The following is a 26,605-nucleotide window of genomic DNA, read 5'->3' on the forward strand; positions in this document are numbered from 1 at the left end:
CTCACATGTCCCACTTCCAAATAGATAGCAGAGGGCTGATATCTGAACATTTTTTTTTCTACTAAAACGGTCATTAAAACTTAATGTTAACTTTTCAAACTGATATTTATTATTGCACGATAAAAATAAATTAATCAAAGTAAAAATTGCTTTTTTTTTTTTTTTTTTTTTTTTTTTTTTTCAAATAGTATTTTAAAGATAAATGTAAAACCTGAATTTTATAAAATAAAGAAATGATTTGTTTTAATTATTATGCGATAATTTATCAGTTTGAAATTTTAAACATAAACATTGTTAATGACAGTTTTGGGAGAAAATCTAGATATCTGCCTGCTGCTACGAATTCAGAATGGGAGCATGCAAGCGAGAAAAGGCAAAAGTAGTTTGAGGAGACGTCTCCTACAGGAGAACCAATTTAATAACCAAACGATACCTTACTAATAACATTTAATTCCGAAAATCCTATTTAAAAAAAAATACAATAGTAAAAATTTAAAAATAGTAGGTACAACTGGTTGTCTAAAAATAGGTTGATTCTTTAAGAATTCTTCCACATGGACCTAATTTTCTATAACTAGGTTCATAATGGGATCCTTTCTTTGTACCCCCACCCGCCAGCAAAAACGGTGGGGTAGGGGCTGACTAGTGGAATTTCAGTCCCTCTCCACACATCAGTCCCTGCCCTCAAACTAAACTGTAGATCTGTGAATGTGTTCACAAATGTCAAGTGTTAAAGCAAAGTGTGTGTGTGTATATATATATATATATATATATATATATAGACCCGAAATGTCTATTGCGCTCTCTCGTGGGTGTGTTATGAAAATATATGGCAATTTAGCTACACAGAATATTTGAGTTTTGTGAAAATTCGAATGAAATGCACAATATTCTGTGTAGCTTAATTGCCATAGATATTTTCATAACTTACTAGGTAGCTCCACCTATGTATTGAGCACTGAAGTAAATACTGAACATTTACACAAAATTAAATCTTCATACTTTAATTTGTGATTAAAGGAAGTAGTTGTGTGTGTGTGTGTGTGTGTGTGTGTGTAAGTCTGTATACATTTCCCTACGCAATAACGCTGTCAATTTATAATCTAGACACGAAATTTGATATACAGAGTACTGAGATTTGGGAAAATCTGATCGGTTTTCGGCCAGAAATTTGGCTGTTGAGGGGTCCAAGTCCAACGATTTGACCTTTTAAGAACTCTACCAAACTCCTGAAAATTTTCGGTCTAAACACTATATTAGATATAGGTTCCTTGGACAGGGATCTAACTTGATTTGAGCCCAAACAATAAATTTGAAGGGGTCATAATAGAGGTCAAAACATTGACCGCTTTTTTCTTTTGCTCAACATACACCGCCAGATACCCGGGCAACGCTGGGCATCCATGCTAGTGTGTGTATGTATATATGTATATATATATATATATATATATATATATATATATATATATATATTATATAAAATCATTTCCAAATCAGAAGATGCATTTAATTCACTCGTAAGTTTTACTTCATGAAGTCTTAAACAAGTTTCGTTTTTTAGTGAAAAACCACTAAACTTCTAAGACAAATTTTAAAAAAAGAAAACATCTTGAAAGTTTTTTTTTTTTTAAATGAGTACTGGTTATTAGTATTTGGATTCACTTTTCAAAATACTCTAACTTGCAAGGACCCGTGATGCAGTAGTGCTTGAAAAAATCAACTGTGAAAGTGACCTTCTGTTGAAGGTTCAGTACGTATGATCCACCGTATGTACGTACATAGTATTTACTATAACAGTGCTCAATTCATAGGTAAAGCTACCTAGTAAGTTATGAAAATAACTATGGCAATTAAGCTACACAGGATATTTTGCATTTCGTTTGAATCTCACGAGAATGAAACTGAATACTCTGTATAGTTTAATTGCCATATATTTTTCGTACAGCTTGCCATCATCTTTACACTTTTCAAGCCTCCTGCTTAACATAAGGAAGCTGTCATGTAAACGAATCGTGCATGCGCAGTTGTGAAACAGTTGACAAACTGATAACAATCCGATGACACAATTTCATTTCTCAATTTTTGACTCCCTTAGCAGCCCTTCTGGATGGAAATGGATTAAAGTTTCCACATGTCTGACTACCCTATATATCAAATTTCAAGTTTTTGTGCGCTTACACACACACACACACACACACACACACACACACACACACACACACACACACACAGATATTTAAGTATCCTTAGAGGGATGAAGTGGGGTACAATTCTCTGCAGACTGAAACTTGATCAGTTTTCCAAATAGTTACTGATAAAAAAAAAATCAGTACATGTCACTGAGTACTTGCATTAAAAAGATCCTTTCTCTGTATAGTGAAAGTATGAGCCCCTACATTCCCCCTTAGTAAAATATTAATGCATTTTAATGTTAATTATGTTCCAACATTAACAAGTCGATATGTCACGAAATAGATTAACCAACCATGCTAGTTCTAGCTTTAGGGCCTATTCCCCCCCACCCCCACAAAACATTCGCAACAAATACTCTTCAGCTACAAATGTCAATCTTACTTACTCTATCAGTGCCTAAAACTAAACAAAAATTCCATGATCAAAGTTTCTTAACCTGCTGGAACTCCATATTGTGCGTCTGCTTTCCTGCTGACTACAACATGGTCATTTTCAAATTTAATGTAAATAACTTGTTGAGCAATCCACTTGAATATTCAAACCCTACCAGTTCCATTGCTAATCATTATCCTTGGTTTACATGGCACTCATTAACCATTATCCTCGAGTGGTCTTTAGGCCTTGATAAGCACCTAGGAAAAAAGGGGAGTGGTGAGGCTATAAATAACTTAAAAACTAGTTTATCTGAAACTAGTAAAACTGCCATTCCCATTTGAATTCCGAAATCTCATCCCATACATAAACTCCGATCTATTTACTCTTTGACTCAAACTCCTCTATCCACTTATTTTAATTAGATGTTTAATATTTACCCAGGGAGTTGGCAAAACATGATCTCAGCATAATTTGCTGTCAAATATTTCAAATTCTTTTCCCTCGCAATACAAATGGCTTTTTCTCCACACCTGGGACTAATAATACCAGATCAGATTGACGATATCAACTTCAGGACTTAAGTTCGCCAGTTTTTTTGTTTTGTTTTTTTTCTATCTCTTTACCTTTTCAAAATTGTCTTACAAAAACATTTTTAAAATTTTGCACAAGCATTAGTCATGGTGGAAGTAAATTTTTGCCACAACAAATTTTCTGGGATAACTCTGGCTACTCCATGGCAAGGGGGCATTATAGGGGAAAAAATTGTCCTCCAAATCGTTTATCCATTCATTTATTCACTTTTTTTTCAATAACCATGCCTTGAATTAAAATTTTGCACCAACACTAGTCATGGTAATAGTGAATTTTTTACCTCGTGGAGAGGGGACCCTGCATGTTTTTTTTGTTTTTTTTTTTTTTTTGGGGGGGGGGGGGTCCGATAAAAACTTGATTTGGCATTAAATAACCTAAAGGGTTGATATGCCGGAAAAAAGAACAAACCAAAATATTGTCTTAGGATATCTTGCATTGGCATCTCTTGTATAATCAACTCTATAAGCACATTGGTTAAGTGACCAACATTTCACATCCACCATATTGTTCTTTCTTTCCATGCAACGCATATCCTCAACTCTTGCTGGCTGTTCTGTATATGTCTGATAGTCTATTGGTCAAAAATAGTAATGATTTGCTGGTTGGTAATGAACTTACTCCCAACATTTCAAATGTTGGAATATGACTTCATTTATTTTATTTTTTTATTTGGAAGTCACCACTTATCCTTGAGTGGCTTTCAGGCCTTGTTAATGAATGTAAGGTGGTACTGTAGTAATCGTTAATGGTGTAAATTGGGTAGAATTTGATTATGGAGAGATGGCTCAAAAAGAACTTGTTTACATTGGATTTGAAGGCTACCATGTTGTATTCAACTGGGAAGCAGGCCAGTGGAATAGTGTTTCACAGGCGGGCAGTTCTAGGAAAGCTTTGTTCATGAAATCTGCGTTTAGATTTAGGCACAAGAGTGCTGGGAAATCTTAGTTGAGTATCTTGCGAAAGTTTAGCAAGAGGGAACCATAGATTGGAGTTCAGTCGAGTATTTGCCATGAAACTGATAGAACAGACAGGCTTGCAACCTCTTCTGTGCGGAAAGAGGTTGCAGGCAAGAGGAAAGATTAAAAGCCGGTTTTGAACTCTGTGGCAACATTACTCCATTTAGGGCGTAATTGGCTCTTATACAAATAGAGGATTGCATCGGCAGTGAGATGCTTACTGGAATGATAGAATGATCCAACTAATTTTCCAGCAATCTTTGCAAGGGATTTTATGCATTTCCTTTTGGAAAGTTGGTCCCAGAAGTTTGAAGACCTGGAGTTTCCCCCCAAGACGAGCCATTTATTTCAATTGGAGCATGAGGGTGGTGATTCAGAGTGATTAAGATGAAAGCAGAAGCTTCTGGTTGTAAGGTTTTATTAAGACATATGGATTATTACAAAGTTGAACATGGATACTAAAAGGACAGGAAAATTGTCACTGACTACTTGCATCCCTACAAAGGGCAATTAAGCAAGAGTTCAGTATTTAGTGAGGGTGGGGGAATCCAACTTTGCAAAAATTCTTTCGCCCAAATCTATTTGCACCCAACTCTTACAATCCCACTAGCATTTGCTGCACCTGTCGGTTAAAAATAAGCAATTTTTTTTTTTTTTTTTATCCGGAAATACTGTGTGGGTTCACCTGCGCATTGTACAAATAGAGGGCGGTTAGTCAGATAACGTACTTCATAATTTCCAGCATAGCGCTATTTGAAATAGTGACTAGGCAAATTCGTTCCTTCACTTTTATTGTTCAGTATTCCTATTGTGAAGCTATTCATTAAAATAAAATTGAAGAGGACATTAATTGAAAAGTATATAATTTGTTTTTTTTTGTTTTAAATTATACAGTCTTTATTTGTACTTGTAATAAAATTTTAAAATCTGTTTATTTTGCAAATTTTATAAAATGTTTATGAAATAATAAAAATTAGTGTTTCTGAAATTATAAAAACAAGATTGTTAAAACAAGAGTATATAAACAGGGGAAGTATAGGTGTGAGGAAAAAAGCGAAGGAACTGATTTGCCTCGTCACCACTTTTGTAGCACTGTCGGAAATTAGGAAGTATGTTAGCTGACTATAACCGAAAGGGCTTTTAAATGATCAAAACTGGAGGCTCATTGACGTTAAATCATTAATGTTGAACTCTGAACTTTGACATTGTTTAGCAAGAATGCCTCTACTTAGTCATGTATAATTGGTCCATCGACTTAGTTACTGAATGAAACTAGTTATTTCAAAGTCAAGCTTGACAGACCAAAGAATCCTTTGTAGTTAAAACCTCTAGTTAATTCAACCGTAATGTAAGCTCTATTCAAGTCCATTGTCAAAATTGACACCAGTTTTTGTCAAGTGTGAATGTAGGTTGAAATATTTGTAAGCATTGACCGACATAAAAAAAAGCCTCCTGAAAGGCACACGTCTAAAAATCTAAGTGTTTGCTCGTTTATGGTAAATTAGCTGTGCACATCTGGCGTTGTTCAGAATGCAGGGAAGTTTTAGTTGTGAATTTTTTATTTGCAAATTTAAAGCTTATACAGAAAGAAAAAATGCCAACATTTTTTGTAAGGGAAGCAACTATTTATATTCATTAAAATGTTGAATGTGTAATCATTCATTAACGAATGTCTTTAATCTTTTTTTTTTCTGTTCATATAAACTGTTATACTGCTGTATATAGGATCCATATTTTTTTTGTACATTCGACTAAATTCTCCCAATAGTCATCAGTTAGGTCAAGAGTTCAAACTGTCGCAATGTAGTTTTTAAATATGTATGGGTAACTGACTTGTGGTGGGGATATCATGTGCTAGAAATGGTTGAATAAAATGTTTTAAAAGTTAATGTGAAATAAACATGTTTGAATGGAAATTTGCTGCCTAAATACTATATAGAGCCTGACGAATCCTAGCATGGATGAAACACGGAATATTGTGTAGCTTAATTGCCATATATTTTATAACTTGCTACTCTATATTTAGATGGCATCCTTTTCAATTAAGCAAGACAATTCTTCCGCTTGATTTATACATTTTTTTTTTTTTTTTTTTTTTTTTTCTAGTTGATATCCTGTGAGAAAAAACATGAACTCTTGTTCCATAAGTTTAATGTATCCTGGACACTTTCAATTTATCTTAGGTGATATGAACAAAAGCTGGAAAACTAATTTTGAAAGATGGCCAAGATCACTATACAGTATGCCCTCTGGGTGTTACGTTCTTTACCCCCGTCCCCCCCCACGAATAGCGAAAAACCAAAATATTGGATGCAGTTTTAAAACGTCTATGTACAAGATTATATACCGGTACTAAATGCTCGCCAAACATTTTCTAAATCCGATCTTACTCCTTAATACAACAATAATCTAATCTTGCATGCAATTATTCATTTCACTAATGTAGTAATAACTTAAACATTTTAATTTTGTACTGCAATATTTTAATCAAAGTAAATCTCCAAATTTTTAGGAAAAAAAAGATGCTGAATCTAAATTCGTCTATATTCCAAACAAAAACTAGCAGGGAAACCGCTAAATTGACAAGTTTACTGTGCATTCATTTTTGTTATGCTAGCCTGGCATACAATGCGGTGACTTTAAGAGGATAATCCAAGAATGAGTAAACTGCAAACAAGTGAGATATACTGAATGTGAAGCGGTTATGTGGCCAGACAAACTATTGTAATTCCAGAAAAACTTTGTTTTACTCCATTAGTCAAGGTTCCCTTCTGCTAAAGATCCAAGTTGACTAATTTTTTTTATTTAAACAAAGGAAAAAAGTATTGATTTTGTCATGCTTTTAACTAATATTGACATTAACATTGATTTTTTTTTGTGTATAATATATATATATATATATATGTGTGTGTGTGTGTGTGTGAAGTTGTATTCTAGCTCCAGTAGTCAAAGTATTGCTTTTGACCTTGTTAAACGAGACCTTTGCTATGATTTTCTTCTATATTGATTACTGCATACTCCCCATATGACCTACTTGTGTATGATGCAGTCACTATTAATCCAGGTAAAAAAAGTCAAAACTTGTTGCTGAAATGGTTGTAGCTGCTGTATGTCTAAACTATGAACAGCTTAATTTCATCATTAGTTTTAAAAAGGTTTTAAAACTTATTCATGCCCGCTCAGTATCCGAGTATATTTTCACTTTTACATAGCTTTTATCACTTTATAATTCAAATGAAGAAAAGCAATACACTTGGTGTAGGGCTATGTTACATAATATTTGCATGAGAGTAAGTAACTACGAGGAATGTATTTTTATTGGTAAAATCAGATATTCAACTGTTTATTATGCATGTATTGCTCCATAATACACTAATTCTCATTACATCGCTGGAGTTAAGCAATGTTGAGCCTAGCCAGTACTAAATGGGTGACCATTTGGGAATGCAAAGTGATGTATTTCATCTTCCCATGTATGACCGAATATAAGATTTTCTCTGGTCCCAAATTATAGCTGTTAATGTACAGTGTAACCCGGATGTAAGAACTGCAGATATAAGTGTAACCCGGATATAAGAGTTATGGTTCTGTCCCCCCCCCCCGGTCTCATATCCAGGTTACATTGTACATGCAAATGGAGTACTGCTAGGAATTTTATATTCCCTGCACTTTGGATGAAGGTAGCATAGCCAACTTAGCTAATGCTTCAAGGATTACCAGTTTCTATAACCGGACTTCAGGCTAACAGTTTTTTTTTTTTTTTTTTTTTTGCTTGCTATGAGTAAATAACTTTCAAATTGTAGGAGTCCATGGGAAATCAAGGACAGGGGGAATTTTCTACTGAATTGAAATGGATGGCGCTTAGGTAGCCTGACTTTAATTTACAATGTTTATTAAAAGGATAATAGAAACGTTTTGTTTAATTTGTAAAATTAAAAAAATCTCTAAGACTTCTCTGCTAAAAAAAAAAAATAGATAATATGCAGACTGTAGATTTCACTTTTATCCTTCCTACAGGCATGTAGGAACTGTCGCTTGAAACTTGTTCATAAGGTAATGCACACACACACATATATATATATATATATATATATCTCATAATACAATAACTGGTCTGGTATCTACTAAAATTTTATTTAGCCAAATCTTTGGTACCTAAATTGGTTTATAAGAGTTTCTTGAATTCAACTCTCGGTTGTCTTCCTTGACTGTACTGACATGCAGAAGTTTACATGTAATGCTAACTGACATCTTGCTCATCTCCTTGCATAATCTCCAGTAAACATCGTCCCAAATAGTAGCCCTTTATGTCCAAGTGGTAATATATGCTTTATTTTTTTTTGGGGGGGGGGGTGAACAAGAGTAAAAAACATGTAGAAATATTGATTTATTAACTAAAATGTGTGCCAACATGAACCTACACTTAAATAGATCTGAAGTTTCTATTAACAAAATAATTCTTATCAGCTATTCTCATTTTCTGTTATCCGGTGACAATGCGTGTTTATAATAGTGAGGTATCAACTAGATGCTTCTTGTTTTTCATGTATTGAAGTTTTTTGTAGTAAAATTGGCTTGTAAATGTATTCTCAACACTTTTTCTATCTTAAAAATGTAGAAATACCGGTCAATTATAACTTTTAGTTGATCCAAAAAGTTAGATGCTTGGGCAACACTGGGTTTGGGTTCTTGGCTTTTTTGACCAGATATGCTTGTCATATTTTGCATTTTTTGTTTAACATTGAAATTTTTTTTTTTTTTTTTTTTTTTTTGTGTGAGTTGGATTTCCTCCATTAAAAAACCGAGCTTGTCTAATTCTTCCCTTGAGGGGAGGCAAGTAAATAGGAACACTGGGTTGGGACAGCTGGTATTATAATTGTGTAACCAAATTTTTCTTAATCGTCTGTTTTTTGTTTTTTCAGACAGTGGTGATATTGTGGACCAGAAATTGAAGCTTATCCTGGGTTTGATATGGACCCTTATTCTTCACTATTCTATCTCCATGCCCATGTGGGAGGGTGAAGAGGCAGCCCCAGGTGCTGGAGGACCAACTCCTAAGCAAAGGCTTCTTAACTGGATCCAGGGCAAATGTGCTGATCTGCCCATTCATAACTTCACTACTGATTGGAATGATGGTCGCGCCATCGGAGCTTTGGTTGACGCCTGTGGACCAGGTTAGTTTTTATTTTATTTTATTTTTTTTTTTATTGGTGATTTGTACGAAAAGGTTGCTGACGGGTATTTTATTGCTGATAATTTCCTTGTCTCGTGTGTTCAGATCTAATGGAATGACTTTGAGTGAAATGAAAAATAGAATCCAGCTGAAGAATAAAGAAATCTATAAGTGTTTGTATGTCTGCCAAAAACTTTCAACAGACACGTTGGTATAGTTTTAAAGCTCCCTCTCAGATTGGTCCTGGATATGACCTTAAACTATATCCAGTGGTGAGGCCCCAGCTTGCGGGCTTTGGGGAGTGTGGAGTCACCCTTTAATTACCATTGCTCCCAGGTCCACTCTGACTCGGAGTGGTAGTACCTGTTAGGGTCCCAACTATGGGTTAAATAGAAACTGACTTGAAAACAACAAATATATTCTATTAAAAATTTTTTCTTCAAAATCTTTGGATTCAGTATTAAATAACCCGAAAACGGTTGATATGCCGTAAAACAACCAACCAACCCTCTCAGATGACGAATATAAAAAAATTGCCCATAAATATTTCTTTCACTGTCAACTCTACCATTCCCCCCCCCCCAAGTCCTTTAAACTTTGCATCAACGTCACATAAAGTTGCCCGAAATGTCAATGTGACTTTTATATTATCCGGGAACTCTTTCCAGGATGAATTTTAGTTCTCCTTGCAAAGAACCATGGTTATATATTGGAATAATTGCTACCTATAAATGGGTTATGTCCGGCGGCAAATACCTAAGTTGTGAAAACCATTTAGAACGAAGAACCTGTCGGCTAGCGCAGGCCCGTTACCAGAAAACGGACAGGTCTTTTTTTTTTTTTTTTTTTTTTTTTTTTTATGTACATGCATGATGACTTTAAGAGTTCATTGTCTGGCCTAGTATAATTCAGGGGAGATAACTTGAATATTAAAGGAATCTATTATATATACTGAGCTGACAAAAGATCAAACTGCTTATATTTAGTGTTTACTCATTTCAATAATAGGTGAATCTTCTTCACATGTGCTTTTATTTTGATCCAACTGAAATAAGTGATTTTTGGATCGCTTCGAAAACTAGATTTGGTTAATCATTGGATTTGGGTTTAAAGATGTGTATTGGCTTCTGTCTTGCCATTTGATAAAGCACTTGATTGGAGATTTGGTGAATTAGATTAAGTAAATATACAAAGGTCATTCCAAAAGTGAGGCGTTCCATTTTACTCTTCAACTAAAAGCTGAAACTAAAGAGCTACCTTTTTGTGCATCATAATTCTATAGACGCTGCCGTTCTTGATGCATTTTAACCTCTTGATACCATGGTTATAAGAATTCGGCTCACACTTTGTCACTTGCATATATTACCACTATGAAATAGACGAACCCATCTCCTAATTGTGCTGACATCACCAGCATTAGCTTCGTAAATGTTCAACAGGCGCCGGTGAATGTTGATCGACTAAACGTTTTGCATGGGTGAATTCAGTGATGCGTCTCTGCTTCTGATGCATGTCCATAAGAGTTGCTTTCTTAGTCTTGCAAGATCAGTCTCTACAGCAGATGAAACTGTCAGATCATGAATGCACGAATTCAGTCATAATGCAGTCCCCTCTGATCCCTTCTGGCGGAATAAAAAAAAAAAATATAGGCATCGCTTTGGAATATCCTTTGTACTTGTTGCATAGTTCTGGGGAAAATTTTTAGTTTGGATAAAAGCTGGATAAAAAATTGAATCTCTATTAATATTGAAATTCTTTAATTTAGGTCTGTGCCCTGATTGGGCTGATTGGGCCCCTAAGAACAAGCTGAAGAATGCTAAGGAAGCTATGGATGCTGCTGAGAAATGGTTAGATGTGCCACAGGTCAGTAAAAAATAACACTTTTTGATTTATGATTTTTGACAATTCTTGAATTGTTTTTTATTTTTTTATTTTTAATCTATGAATAATTTTGGGAAAATGCACAAGGAAGTTACAGTTCAAAAATGACCAATGATAATGATTGGCTTATTTACAAGAGTGGTGGTGAAAAGGTCAATGCTCAAAGTTGTGGGCGTAGAGAATTGTAATTTGCCTGCATAGGTACTAACCAATTTGAGGAGATAAGCGAGACGGAAATGCACGGATGTGATAACATTTTCTAGAAGCTGTTTGTACTGTCTGAACAAATGTTCTTCCCGGTTTTAGATGGTGATGACTAGTGATGAGAATTTCAATTTCCCCAATTCCAATACAATTACCAATTCTGATTCTTTATAAATCTTTATATTTAACTAGTTATTTTTCGCCCAGATTACCGTAAGAACTCCTGTTAAATGTGGAAATGTTTCTAAACAAAAAATACACTGGGGGGGGCGTGATCTATCGATTACTTTTACTAGCAGTTATATATATATATATATATATATATATATATATATTAGTAAGTAAATTACCAGTAAAGGAAGATTTTGCTTGAAACCTTTAAATAAAAGCACCGTTTTGGCATCGGAAAACCTGCACAAATTTTGATACGCCCAAATGTTCAGATTTTTCCAATTCTGATTAATCCTCCCAACACTTTGAGATTGAAAGTTGAGGAAATCGGTGCTTGTTAGAAATGACCATTTTATTGCAGGGTTGCTGCACCTGTATTCATCCGATTGGCTGTTTTGAAATGAAGAAAATGCGTATTCAATTGCAAACTAATCTGTTCCCTAAAATTTAAAGACTTTGGTAATTTCAACACTGAATATCGATTAGAATGAGTAATAGCATAAGACTGATTCAGTCGCTATACATACTAATGTTGGAATGATTAATCTAAAATTTTTTTTTTTTTTTTTTAAAGGATCAGAATCTGTACTTGAATCGGAAAATTTTGAAATAGTTCTATCACTTCTATGTATCGTAGAAAAGGAATTGAGCTTGTGACTCTTCTATTCTTGCAATGCCATAACAAATGAGATATACAATTATTCTTGATGATATCCCCCCAAAACAAATTATCTCCTCTCACGGAACCTGGAAATGCCAACAGTAAGATGTTGTCCGGTATTGCTGTATCACAGCTTTTTAGTGTGGTTAGACTAGCACTAGTTTTAAACCAAAGATCTAACCTTCGATCACTTGGTAAACTGTTGCAACTCATCACTAGGCTATGGTAGAAGTTATCGTAGATAATATCTACAATGTTTATATCAATGGCCGTGATTTTACAGTGCTCAATTTATTTACATAAAGCTTTGCATTACATTACTGCAATCGGAAAATTTTGGAATCATTCCATCACTTCTATGCATCTTAGAAAAGGAATTGAGCTTGTGCATCTCTGTAATTCTTGCAATGCCATTACAAATGATATACAATTATTCTTGATATCCCCAAAATAAATTTAACTCTCCCACCTGAACCATGAGAGGTGAGCGAGGTGAAGTTCTAACTCTCAGCCTCCACTCCTTTTCGGTGCATACTGCATCATGGTATCTACAGTAACAAGTAACAGGATAGACCCTTTGTCATAAATGATCCTCATTTTAAAAAAAAAAAAATGGATTAAACCGAACACTGGATCTCGTTCGTCTTCAGACACAGTGGATAACATTACAAGATTACTAGTCATTAAAACCAAACATGGAAATGCCGGCAGTAAGATGTCCAGTATTGCTGTATCACAGCTCTTTAGTGTTGCTAGACTAGCACTACTTTTAAACCTGAGATCTAACCTTCGATCACTTGGTAAACTGTTGCAGCTCTTAACCTCATTAGATGTAGTCTTTGATATAGACATTGTAGATATTATCTATCATGATTTTACAGTGCTCAATTTATTTACATAGCGCTTTGCATTACACTAGGAAGAAGCAGGTGAAATTACTCAATGATAGTGCTCAACCTATTAAGAGGGAGGCTTAATTAGTTATACAAGGTTTTGGAGGGAGAGGGCGAATTTTCAAATCGCAGAAAATTTTAAATGTACGGTTTATTCCAAAGATAAAATTTTGTATTTGGTTAAAAATACAAACTATACACATTAAATTGAATGTTATTTCAGGAATAACATGTCTTCCAATTGGTCTATTGTCTCGTTTATTAGCATAGATATAGGATTTTTACCCCCCCCCCCAAAAAAAAAAATCTAATGGGATTAAATTGCATTAAGGACAGTTGACAAGTATGTTATTTGTTCATCAAATGTTTCTCAATAAATTGAGCGTATCATTTGTAATCTGCAAATGCTGCTGGGTGTCTCTTAATGATGAATTGCAAAACCAAGCTGAACTCAAAATAACTAATAGTTGCCAAATATGCAATTAAAGAAAATAGTTGTCATTTTAATTTTTGCCATCATTAAAAAAAAAAAAAAAAATGCTAAGTTTCAGAAATTGTTTAATTATATTATATAACATTAAACAAAGGGAGGGGACAATAGAAGTAGCCTGCATCTAAGTGACCTATGGGGATGGAACCTTTTTAAATAAGTCTGATTTTAAGGAAACTTAAATCCTAAGAGTAAGAGGCTAATTCAGCGTTTTCCAACATTTTAGCTTTTATTTTTATATATGAAATGGAGAGGAGGCAGTAAATGTTATGAGCACAATGAAAATGGAGTCTGTATCATTTAATCCTGGACAACATCAAGTAATCCTGCTAGTGTTGTAATTATATGCACATGTGAGACACTGTCTAGTTTTAAATTTTTTGGTTGCTTCATAAAACTATTTACATTAAGATGGACAGAAAGTGTCTTGTTCAGAAGATCATTGACTCTCATGAAAGTTTTGGTGTTTTTTTTTCTTTTGCTTTGTAAGGTTTTTATTTTAAGGTATGGGAGGGGTGATAATGGAATCTGAATGTAGGTGTTTGGAGTTTATTTATATATATATATATATATATATAAAAATTTTTTTTTTTTTTTTTTTTTTTTTTTTCTTCCTAGATGCCACCTTTTTGTTGGTGGGTCTAATCTAAACATTTTCCACCCACTACAATTCAGTTTCCTGTTTTAAAAAGACATGCGAGTGCTCACCTCACAAAAGTTTATTCATAACAATTATGTAGCCCTCCTTTGTCCCCGCCTCCCCATCCCCAAAACTGGACTCTTCTTGAAGATGAGTCACATGTGAAAATTGTACAAGGTCTTCCTACACCCTCTTCTAGATGGGCGGGAATTTTAAGAAGGAAATGTGGGCGGCTTGACACACAAGTGTAGTGCAACGGTTTGTTAAAGACCACGCCTTCCCTGGTGGACTTGATCGCTGATGCTAAAAAAAAAGTGTGCTAACTAGAATTTCTGGCCAGTTTACTTCTGCTTTTATTGACTATATTTATAAAATTTCACTGAAAAAATAAATTTTGAATTTCGTCCACTTTGATTCATAAATAAAACCTATGTTTTAAAGTGGGATTAATTTTATTTATGGGTATGATAAAGATTAAACAATTTTTTTTTTTTTTTTTTCTCAGAAATCAAGGGGCCTCACTACCTGGGGCTAACACTTGAACTTAAATATTCAAATGTTTCATTAAAGTTATTTATATCTTTAACACCGAGTTAGTAAAGAAATTGAGAACATAATTTTAATTTCCCAAGTAACCATTTTAATACGTTGCAATATATCTTTTGCTTTGGTCTCTTGGTCTTACTGGATTCCACGACTAGAAATCCTGGTTGAATATCCAACTTTGTGTTATTACTTGAAGTAACATCACTTGGAGAAGGGGCACCATTCCTCATAAAAGCTAATCTGAGTTGGCCATAGTGAGATCTTATTTGGGCAACAAATACTATGTGATTGTGAATATTTGGTACGGGTAAGTATCCTCATGCCAGGTTGTCCTAACAAAATCCTGTACAAAGAGACCTTAGACACTCGAGGATAGTGTCTAGTAGGCATTCAAGTTCTCTCCAGTAGGCATTCATGTGTGCCTGCGCATGCAAATCCAACAGTCATAAAATCTCCTTTAAATCTAGATTAGACACCTGGACTAATTTATCGTAAAGAATCATCAGATTCAATAAATGTAACACTTATCTGATAACTGTTTTGGTTTCGATTCTAGCTGATAGCATAAATTATTTCTTAACTTTTGAAATAACTTATATTGGTACAATATAATAGAATTGGCTCTAATACAAAATCTGCATGAATTAAAATATTTAAGCATATTTTATGACCGAGCAACAGTGTTAGTATCTTATCGTGTACCAAAGATGGGATTTCAACAAGATTGCCTGACCATCTTGCACATGGCATGAAAATGTATTTATAGCAATTAAACTACAAGGAAGCTTCTAGGTTTCATCTCCATAGGAGTTAGATGAAATTGGATAGAATTACTTTTACTGGATGTTTTTTATATATATATATATATATATATATACACACACGTTTAGTCTAGCTAACAAATTGGATTCTGTTATTGCCACCAATGGGTTAATGCTTATATTAGCAAATTTATAACTTACTACCTAGCTCTACTTGTGTATTGAGCACTGAAATACTGTAAATCTATAAATTAATCTCATAACATTTTATATAGATACATATATTATATATGCATATTTTTCCCCCCTCTTTAAGCCATGGCACAAAATGAAGTCCTACATAAAAACCAAATGGCAAAACGTATGGAATGAACAACTAAGCAACAAACTTAGAAATGCACCTGAATGTGGGGCAAGACAGAACCATAATACCAATATGAAAACTAGACACTATATTCACCAGAACTCGAATTGGTCATTCAAGACTAACACATGAATACCTTCTGAATGCAGAACCTTTCAACATCCACTAACCATTAAACACATATTAATGGAATGGAAAAAAAAAATATTTGAAATATTTCAAAGAAAAAGATTTTAAAGCAATATTTGGAAAAGAAACGCCTTATAAAAAATTAGATCTCCTAAGAAAAATTAAACTTTTGGAACTCATTTGAAAATAAATATAAACCCTAGAAAAGGGATTGACAATAAGAAATATTTGAAAATACTAAATCTAACTAAAAATAAACCCAGTGTCTCAAATGAATATTCTCTTCACATTTCATGGCATGGAATGACTTATAGGGTTGATGTGTCATTAAATAAAAACTTAAGCCATGGCTATAAAACTGTTTACGATAGACATTAGCTACTAAGCTAATTAGGAATGTATAAAACTTAAGATCACGGTAATTAACCAATACAGAACTCCAAAAATGTGACTGCATGTTCATTCACACAATCCTGAGGCAGCACTTTCAGGACAGCATAACATAATACGAATTATCGACGGTACATCTGAGCAAACACCGGTATGCTTATGCAGACGGTCTAATGTGAATATAACTTGTCACAGGGCAGTATTTCTGCATTGAAGTAGGGAAAAAACCATGAAATAATCTGTAGACAACAAGCAACTATTACATCCTGGCGAATAACAGATCTAACATTAAAAAAGTTCAATTATTGGTAAAATTAAACTTTTTTTTTTTTTTTTTTTTTTTTTTTTTTTTTTTCCTAAAATATGCTCAATATAGGGTAAAACCTTATATATACATTACATATTCTCTTAGAACGGCCTATACAACTGTTTCAGCAAGCTATATGCTTTGACACAGCTGAAAATAATGAAAAACATTTTGCCAGAGGCTCGAAAGATTGATAAACCAACATCTTGGGTAATAAATCTATCAATGTCCAGACAGTAACTTTCATGCTGTGAAATCTAGAATATGCTAAACGTGTCAGAATTTTTCTACATGGCCACCACCATTCTTAATGCACTTCTGTCAAGAATTCAATGAGACTTCTTTGCTTCTGATGCATGTCCATGACAGGTTTACTCAAGTCTCACACCATCAATATCTGCAACAGACGCAACTTTAAGCTTGAATGCACAAGTTCAGTCATGACAATGCAATTCGCAATCCCTTCTGATTCATTTGTGTGGAATAAAAAAAAAAAAAAAAAAAAAAAAAAAAAAAGCGTCTCTTGTAGTAAAGAATAAACTGATGCAACAATTATCTGTTCTTGTTCTGTTCATTTGTTCCCCAAATAAAGTTTACTACACTTTATTCTTAACGAAAAGGGCATGGAACATTTGTTAGTTTTGTTCGGATACATTTAGCATCCTCTGTCCTGTCAATGACCGTTTTTGGCTACAGCAATAATTTTTGTTCTAATGCAGACGGCTCCTTTTGAGAAGGTCCTGGATATGACCTTAAACTATATCCAGTGGTGAGGCCCAAGCTTGCGGGATTTTGGGGAGTGAGGAGCCACCCTTTAATTGCCATTGCTCCCAGGTCCACTCTGACCCGGAGTGGTAGTACCTGTTAGGGTCCCAACTATGGGTTAAATAGAGACCGACTTGAAAACAACAAATATATTCTATTAAAAAATTTTCTTCATAATCCTTGTGATTCGGCATTAAATAACCTGGAAAGGGTTGATATGCCATAAAACAACCAACCTTTTGAGAAACTGGATCCCCCTCCTCCCTTACATTTAAAAAAAAAAAAAAAAAAAAAAAAAAAACCATTAAGATTATTTTTCTTAAACCAGTTTGTCAAAAACTTTCTATTATATAAAATGAACTTTTGAGTTCATTCACTATGAACTCTTAAGTGGCTGGTCCAAATTTTTTGCCTCCCCTCTCATACACAAATGGATTGGACCTAGTAATTTATTCGTTTGTTTATTCTCAATCACACCTTGGAATTGAAAGTTTGCACAAACATTAATCATGGTGAAGTAATCCCACATGCTCGTTTTTTTTTTTTTTTTTTTTTTTTTTAAATTTCACAAAGTTACTTAATGTCTGGGTGTTCTTGTGTGGGGTTTGTATTAGAATGTCTAAGTATCAAAACCGGATTCAAGGAGGTCTGACTTTGGTCAAAGTTAACACTTTTATACAACCTAACATAAGTTAATTTAATGTTTTATCACTGATCAAGCATGGAAAGGCCAGCTTATAAAATACACCATAAATTCTTTGGAGACGGGGGCACATTAGATATGTGTATAAAAAGATTCTCTACAGTACAATGTAGACCACAATGTATTGTGGACTCACTGCAGAGAGGCGTGTGAGGCTCCCTCCCAGTGTACTGGGAGAAAGGAATCCTTAAAGCAGGCAATCAATTGATTTGATAAAAAAAATTTGATTTCACTGATTTCCATAACTAAAGTGGAAGGTGGAACATTTGTTCATCATTCAATCTTGGACAACATCAGGTTTCCCTGCTAGTATTGCCATATTTGCATAAATTGTGATGAAAATAAGATGGTATATCCTCTTCTGGCATGAGTGGTTCTGTGAATGTGGTTTTAAGAGTTATGAAAGAGTTAGGGTAGATGCTGTCCTAAATTGAACTTCAATGGGGACATTTTGTATTTTTATTTTGTAGATGCTTTCTCCGGGCTTCCTATGAGAATGTCATCTATGTAGGACATTGTCGAGGAGTTATTTAAAAAAAAAAAAAAAAAAAAAAAATTGGAGCTGTCTCAACCCAAAAGACCTCCATCTGACGTTTCATGTCATCTGAGTGCTCGGCTGCAAAAGTGAATACTGGCAGTGTGATGTTCTGTGGTCTATTTGGGATTGTTTTTTTTTTTTCTTTATTTTTTTAATTTTTTTTGTCTTTGTCCTGATATTTGCTAAGTCTTATTTCTCACTTTAAAATTTCTATTTGTAGCTGATTAAACCATCTGAGATGGTCAACCCCAAAGTGGACGAGATGAGTATGATGACGTATCTTTCTCAGTTCCCCAACTGTAAGCTGAACCCTTCGGCCCCACTTCGACCTCGTCTTAACCCCAATAGAGTGCGTGCCTACGGTCCTGGTATTGAGCCAACAGGTAACACCAAGGGGGCCAAGACATCGTTCACCGTGGAGACCTTTAGCGCTGGGCAAGGACAACTTGAAGTTCTTGTCCTCAATCCTAAGGGTCAGAAAGAGATGGTAAGATACCCTTTTACCTTTTTTATAGATATACATATACATATAGATATACATATAGATATGCATATAGATATGCATATAGATATACATAGAGATAGAGATATACATAGATATAGATATACATAGATATAGATATACAGATATACATAGATATAGATATACAGATATACAGATATACATAGATATAGATATACATAGATATAGATATACATAGATATAGATATACATAGATATAGATATACATAGATATAGATATACATAGATATAGATATACATAGATATAGATATACATAGATATAGATATACAGATATACATAGATATAGATATACATAGATATAGATATACAGATATACATAGATATATAGATACATAGATATAGATATATAGATACATAGATATAGATATATAGATACATAGATATAGATATATAGATACATAGATATAGATATATAGATACATAGATATAGATATATAGATACATAGATATAGATATATAGATACATAGATATAGATATATAGATACATAGATATAGATATATAGATATATACATACAGATATACAGATATACATATAGATATACATACAGATATATAGATATACATATAGATATACAAACAGATATATAGATATACATATAGATATACAAACAGATATATAGATATACATATAGATATACATACAGATATATAGATATACATATAGATATACATACAGATATATAGATATACATATAGATATACATACAGATATATAGATATACATATAGATATACATACAGATATATAGATATACATATAGATATACATACAGATATATAGATATACATATAGATATACATACAGATATATAGATATACATATAGATATACATACAGATATATAGATATACATATAGATATACATACAGATATATAGATATACATATAGATATACATACAGATATATAGATATACATATAGATATACATACAGATATATAGATATACATATAGATATACATACAGATATATAGATATACATATAGATATACATACAGATATATAGATATACATATAGATATACATACAGATATATAGATATACATATAGATATACATACAGATATATAGATATACATATAGATATACATACAGATATATAGATATACATATAGATATACATACAGATATATAGATATACATATAGATATACATACAGATATATAGATATACATATAGATATACATACAGATATATAGATATACATATAGATATACATACAGATATATAGATATACATATAGATATACATACAGATATATAGATATACATATAGATATACATACAGATATATAGATATACATATAGATATACATACAGATATATAGATATACATACAGATATACATACAGATATATAGATATACATATAGATATATAGATATACATATACAGATATATAGATATACATATAGATATATAGATATACATATACAGATATATAGATATACATATAGATATACAGATATATAGATATACATATAGATATACAGATATATAGATATACATATAGATATACAGATATATAGATATACATATAGATATACAGATATATAGATATACATATAGATATACAGATATATAGATATACATATAGATATACAGATATATAGATATACATATAGATATACAGATATATAGATATACATATAGATATACAGATATATAGATATACATATAGATATACAGATATATAGATATACATACAGATATCCATACAGATATACAGATATCTAGATATACATACAGATATACATATATATATATAGATATAGATATAGATATACAGATATACATATATATAGATATAGATATACAGATATACATATATATAGATATAGATATACAGATATACATATATATAGATATACAGATATAGATATACAGATATACATATATATAGATATAGATATATAGATATAGATATACAGATATACATATATACATATATATAGATATACAGATATACATATATACATATATATAGATATACAGATATACATATATACATATATATAGATATACAGATATACATATATACATATATATAGATATACATATATATAGATATACAGATATATAGATATAGATATACAGATATATAGATATACAGATATATAGATATAGATATAGATATATAGATATATAGATATACAGATATATAGATATAGATATATAGATATATAGATATACAGATATATAGATATAGATATACAGATATATAGATATAGATATACAGATATATAGATATAGATATACAGATATATAGATATAGATATACAGATATATAGATATAGATATACAGATATATAGATATAGATATACAGATATATAGATATAGATATACAGATATATAGATATAGATATACAGATATATAGATATAGATATAGATATACATATATATAGATATACAGATATACATATATATATAGATATAGATATACAGATATACATATATACATATATATAGATATAGATATACAGATATACATATATATAGATATAGATATACAGATATACATATATATAGATATACATATATATAGATATACAGATATATAGATATAGATATACATATAGATATACAGATATATAGATATATATAGATATATAGATATACAGATATATAGATATAGATATACAGATATATAGATATAGATATACAGATATATAGATATACAGATATATAGATATAGATATACAGATATATAGATATAGATATACAGATATACAGATATACAGATATATAGATATAGATATAGATATAGATATACAGATATATATAGATATAGATATGCAGATATAGATATGCAGATATAGATATGCAGATGAATTTTTATACACAAAGGTTAATAACTAACTATATTAACAGTGGATGAATAATCATGGCTTGATAAAAAATATTGGGAATGATTTTGTCTATGAAACTGAATAAACTGAATCCTCATCACTTTGTATTACTTGTAGCTCTACTTTTGCGTTTTGGTAGTAAGACTTGATGTGCAATGTAGAGACGGTCGATGAAAGTGAAATTTTGCCGCTTGTACAGATGCACTGAAACTCGAGATCAAAATCTTTTTGATATACTTGCATATCGTGCAAAAAAAATAAGTATCTTTACTAAAAAGTCAGAATTGAGATTAATTAAAAGTATAAATCAACTTTATATTTTGTGTGAGAAATGTTAACGTTTACTGAAATAGTCTGAATTATCTCCTCTGTTTTCAGAACTTTTATGTTAATACAATAAAACTGCTGAATGCTTAAGATAGTCGACAGATCGATTGTTTTTAATGTGGTTTTAAGCAAAACCAGTACTTATGTCAAAAATAGTAATATATCCAAAAATGACAAATTAATTGTAGAAAATTAGTTAAAATTTTTACAAAAAAAATCGGGAATTTGCATTTTCCCTAGATGTGGACACCTTGAAGATTGCGAACACAGGATATCTTTTTGCAACTAATGGTTGACATTTTATTTTAGCAGATAGTACTTTTTTTATACTAAAACAAAACATGGTAGCAGTTATATTTGATAAATTTTTGTAATTTTTGGATATATTACTATTTGATATTTTTTTAATGTGCTTGAAACCACATTAAAAAAATCTGTTTAATAAGCACTAAATACATATATAATGCAGTTTATGACAGTGTTTACTTTTAAACTCATTCAATTTTATTTCCTAAATTTTAGCTTTGAATGTTTTTTTTTCATGCAAAATGAGATTTTTATCTGTCTTTATCCATATAAACGCCAAAACTTTAGCAAAACCAATAAATTCCTTTGGATTAAAAAATATCTAAAAGAAAAAAAATTAATGAAGTTTTCGGTATTTAAATGTTTAAAAAAAAAATTTAAGTAAAATACTTACTAGATTAGTTTGTTCAAATTTACCTCTCTACTTCAATGTTTAAATGTCTTCTATTCAGTCAAAACTGTTACCACCTTTACAAATCGCATTGAAGGTGATTTAAAAGAAAAAAAAACAAACTCTTAAACTGATCCCTCTCAGCTATATGGAGGAGGATGTAACTATAGATGTTCACTTAATGATTCATAGTAATTGTTTCTTCAATTTCTCTTTTCAGTGTGAAGCTGTGTTCAACAACGACAAACACTTGACTTATACCTGTACATACACTCCCAAAATGGAGGGGACGTATAAGGTAAGTTTATCGACTGATGTCTTCGATTATCAACCCAAACATTCTATATCAAAATCATAAAGTTGAAAAGGTGTCTGTCAGTAGAAGCATCTTGAAAAATGAAAACCTGTTTTGTTTGGGTTTTTTTTTTTTTTTTTTTTTTTTTTTTAAATTCTTTATCAGAATTATTTTTTTACCGGTTTTGAATTGCCTAATATCGTTTTAAAAACTTAAATTTTGCCTGGAAAAGGCCTTGAAAAAACTTTGAAAAGGCCTTGAAAATGACCATTAAAAACCTGTACAAACCCTGTTTACCATTTTAAAATGTTCTTCCCTCAAATTCTTGAAATCCCATTTAATCTATTTTATCTTTTTCTTAGGTAATCATTAAATACTCAGGCAAGGAAATTCCCAAGAGTCCATTTTCGGTGGCTGTCTCTGCCGCAGCAGGTGACCCATCTAAAGTCAAAGCTGCAGGACCTGGTCTTGAGCCTGGCAACGTTGTTGCCAAGATGACCTACTTCACGATCTCCACTAAAGGTAAATATTTTTTGTTACCCCCCCCCCCCCCGACAACTAGGATTGGACCTAGTAATTAACTGTTAGCTTGTTCATTCATTTGTACTTGTTAATGACCCCTTTGGATTTTTAAATTTTACAATCACGGTGAAAGTAAACGTTTTTTTTTTTCATGTAGAGGGGGACCCTGCATGCTATGCCCCCCCCCCAACAACTTGAAATCCTTTCATTTTTCCTTGGGTTTTCTCAATTTACTTTATTTTAACTTTTTTTTCTTCCCAGATGCTGGAGAAGGTCCTATTGAAGTTGGTATCACTGATCCTTCTGGAAACCCCAATACAGTGAAACCAAAGATCCAACGTCAGCCCGACGGCTCGTATCGTGTAGAATACACCCCCAAAGTTCCTGGTGTTCACACAATCACCATTGTTTTCTGTGGACAACCAATTCCCAAATCTCCCATTTCTGTCACCATTACAACCGGTAAGCATCTTTCTCAATTCCTCCTCCCATGGCTTGTTAAATATTTCATTATTATTCTAGTTACAAGCTGAGGCAAGATAATCAGTAATAACAAAACTAGTTTTTTTTTTTTGTTTTTTTTTTCTCAATCATTAACTAATAAGAATGGTTGTGAGAAATATGCATTTTTTTTAGGATTACACTATAAAAAAATAATGCACTCCTAGATGAATATTTCAAAAATCGCTTAAATTGATCAAGTATTTACTTTAATTATTATAGTAAAAAAAAAATAACTTTATATATATGAATTTTAAATAAAATGAAGTTTTATGAGGCTGGGAGTGGCAATATTGTTCAAGGTTTACAAACATCAAGGGCGACAATTCAATTCGACTACAGATTTTGTAGTCAAAATAATTAAAACTTTTTAATCTCTAAAAATTGTAAATTAAAAAAAAAATAGATCAATTTCTGATTTTTGGAACACGTTTCGTGACGAGTATACATATACAGATTTTTTTTTCTGTATTTTTGTCTTGCATATAATTCTAAATAAACAAATCATTATGGTGTGTGTACTGTTGAAGTTAAAGAACATATTGTACACGAAACGATGATTGGTTTCTTTTAACCTACTTTGCAAATAGTTTGAAGGACAAGGGAGGTCATTCAGCATAATTCGAACTTGACTTTTTAAATAAAACCTCAACATAAGGTTGAAAAACTAATTCATCCTTGGTTAACTCCCCTTTATAAAGCGCTCTTTAGAAATAGAATTTCAACTCGCTTTGTATGTTGTAATGCCTACAAATTCTCATTAATCACTTTTATTTTTCTTTATAAAAATAAAACTACAATTTTTTTAGGTGATTTTTGTTTAACAATATTTTCTTTCCATCGGTTATGTAGATTAGATTTTTGTTCATGTGGAGGCTCATGGACGAGCACTCACTAGAATTATAAAGAGTATATTAAGTCTTTAATTGATTCTATAAAGAGAATCAATAAGAATTGTTTTTGTACTAAAACAAGAATTGGTAAATGCCATGATAATGCTCATAAGGTACCCTTCATTGCACCTTTTTTTTTTTTTTTTTTTTTTTTTTTTTCTTTGATCTGCAATGGAAGTTTGCCAAATTGGTATAATTTAATCAATTTTAAGTGTTTAGATGGAGAAATGATCCGTTTCAATATTGATAAAGACTTGGATACTTAAAGAATAATTTCTTTTCCATTCTCAGCTTCAAATGCCAAAAAATGCTATGCAACTGGACGTGGTATCCAACCAAAAGGAATCCGTGTTAAGGACAAAGCAGACTTCAAAGTTTACACTAAGGGAGCTGGTGAAGCAGATCTCAAAGTTACTATCACCGGTCCAGGTAAATACATTTTTTTTTTTTTTTTTTTTTTTTCTCCCCCTAAAATTATAACAGTGCATCTAACAGCTGTATATTTATACAAATGACAGCCATGTGCAAAGTGATGTCGGGGCAAGGAAAAAGTATGAAATGAAAAAATATGCCGAGATATAAAGAGCTCTGCTGGTTTCAATAAAAAAAAACAAAAAACTGAGCAATGTTAGTAGTTTTGGCTGCCCCCATACTCGATATTACAATCTTCAAAAGAAGAAAATTAAGATATGTGAACGAAAATTTGCTTATGCTGTTTAATGTTTAAAATTTGATTCTATATTTTTTTTTTTTTTTTTTTTTTTTTTTTTTTTCTCGCAGGTAACGTGCCAGAACCCGTGAACATTAAAAAAATTGATGCCACGACATACGCCTGCGATTATTCGCCCCGCCAACCTGGTACTTACACCATTAATGTCACTTATGGTGACCAACACATCACCAAGAGTCCATTTGTTGTTGAAGTTGGTCCATTCAAGTTGTCCAAGATTAAGGCTTATGGGCCTGGTTTGCACGGTGGTATGGTAGGCAAACCTGCCACATTCGTTGTGGAGACACATGGCGAAACTGGTGCCTTAGGTAAGTTTTATTCTCTGATGCTTTCACTGATGCAACTGGGAGTTGACAGTGTCGTCTAGTGGTTAACGACACTGACTGGCAACCTCGAGGTCTAAGTTCAAATCCATTTTTTTCCACAGAAAATCGCTCCAACTTGAAACGTTGGCAACCTTCTTGTGGTCCCTCTCATAATCCTCTATTTCGAGAATTTTGACTAGAAAAAAAATATCAAACAAATGCCAACAATCA

General features: G+C 32.2%; 1 protein-coding gene across 17 annotated transcripts in view; it reads left to right on the plus strand.

Moving 5' to 3' along the window:
- The window catches only part of LOC145249706 (filamin-A-like), a 302,081-nt gene that overhangs the window by 169,794 nt on the left and 105,682 nt on the right, over window positions 1-26,605 (plus strand). For all 17 annotated transcript variants that reach the window (XM_080111571.1, XM_080111574.1, XM_080111573.1 and 14 more), the window contains exons 3-10: window positions 9,038-9,289; window positions 11,054-11,151; window positions 18,952-19,218; window positions 23,349-23,426; window positions 23,786-23,945; window positions 24,207-24,407; window positions 25,631-25,768; window positions 26,120-26,377. In XM_080111571.1, coding sequence (XP_079967697.1) covers window positions 9,038-9,289; window positions 11,054-11,151; window positions 18,952-19,218; window positions 23,349-23,426; window positions 23,786-23,945; window positions 24,207-24,407; window positions 25,631-25,768; window positions 26,120-26,377 — 1,452 coding nt within the window. The remainder of the gene's footprint in view (window positions 1-9,037; window positions 9,290-11,053; window positions 11,152-18,951; window positions 19,219-23,348; window positions 23,427-23,785; window positions 23,946-24,206; window positions 24,408-25,630; window positions 25,769-26,119; window positions 26,378-26,605) is intronic.

The sequence above is a fragment of the Euprymna scolopes genome, chromosome 28 (assembly GCF_053919585.1).
Source record: "Euprymna scolopes isolate OS-2025 chromosome 28, ASM5391958v1, whole genome shotgun sequence".
Lineage (NCBI taxonomy): Eukaryota > Metazoa > Mollusca > Cephalopoda > Sepiida > Sepiolidae > Euprymna > Euprymna scolopes.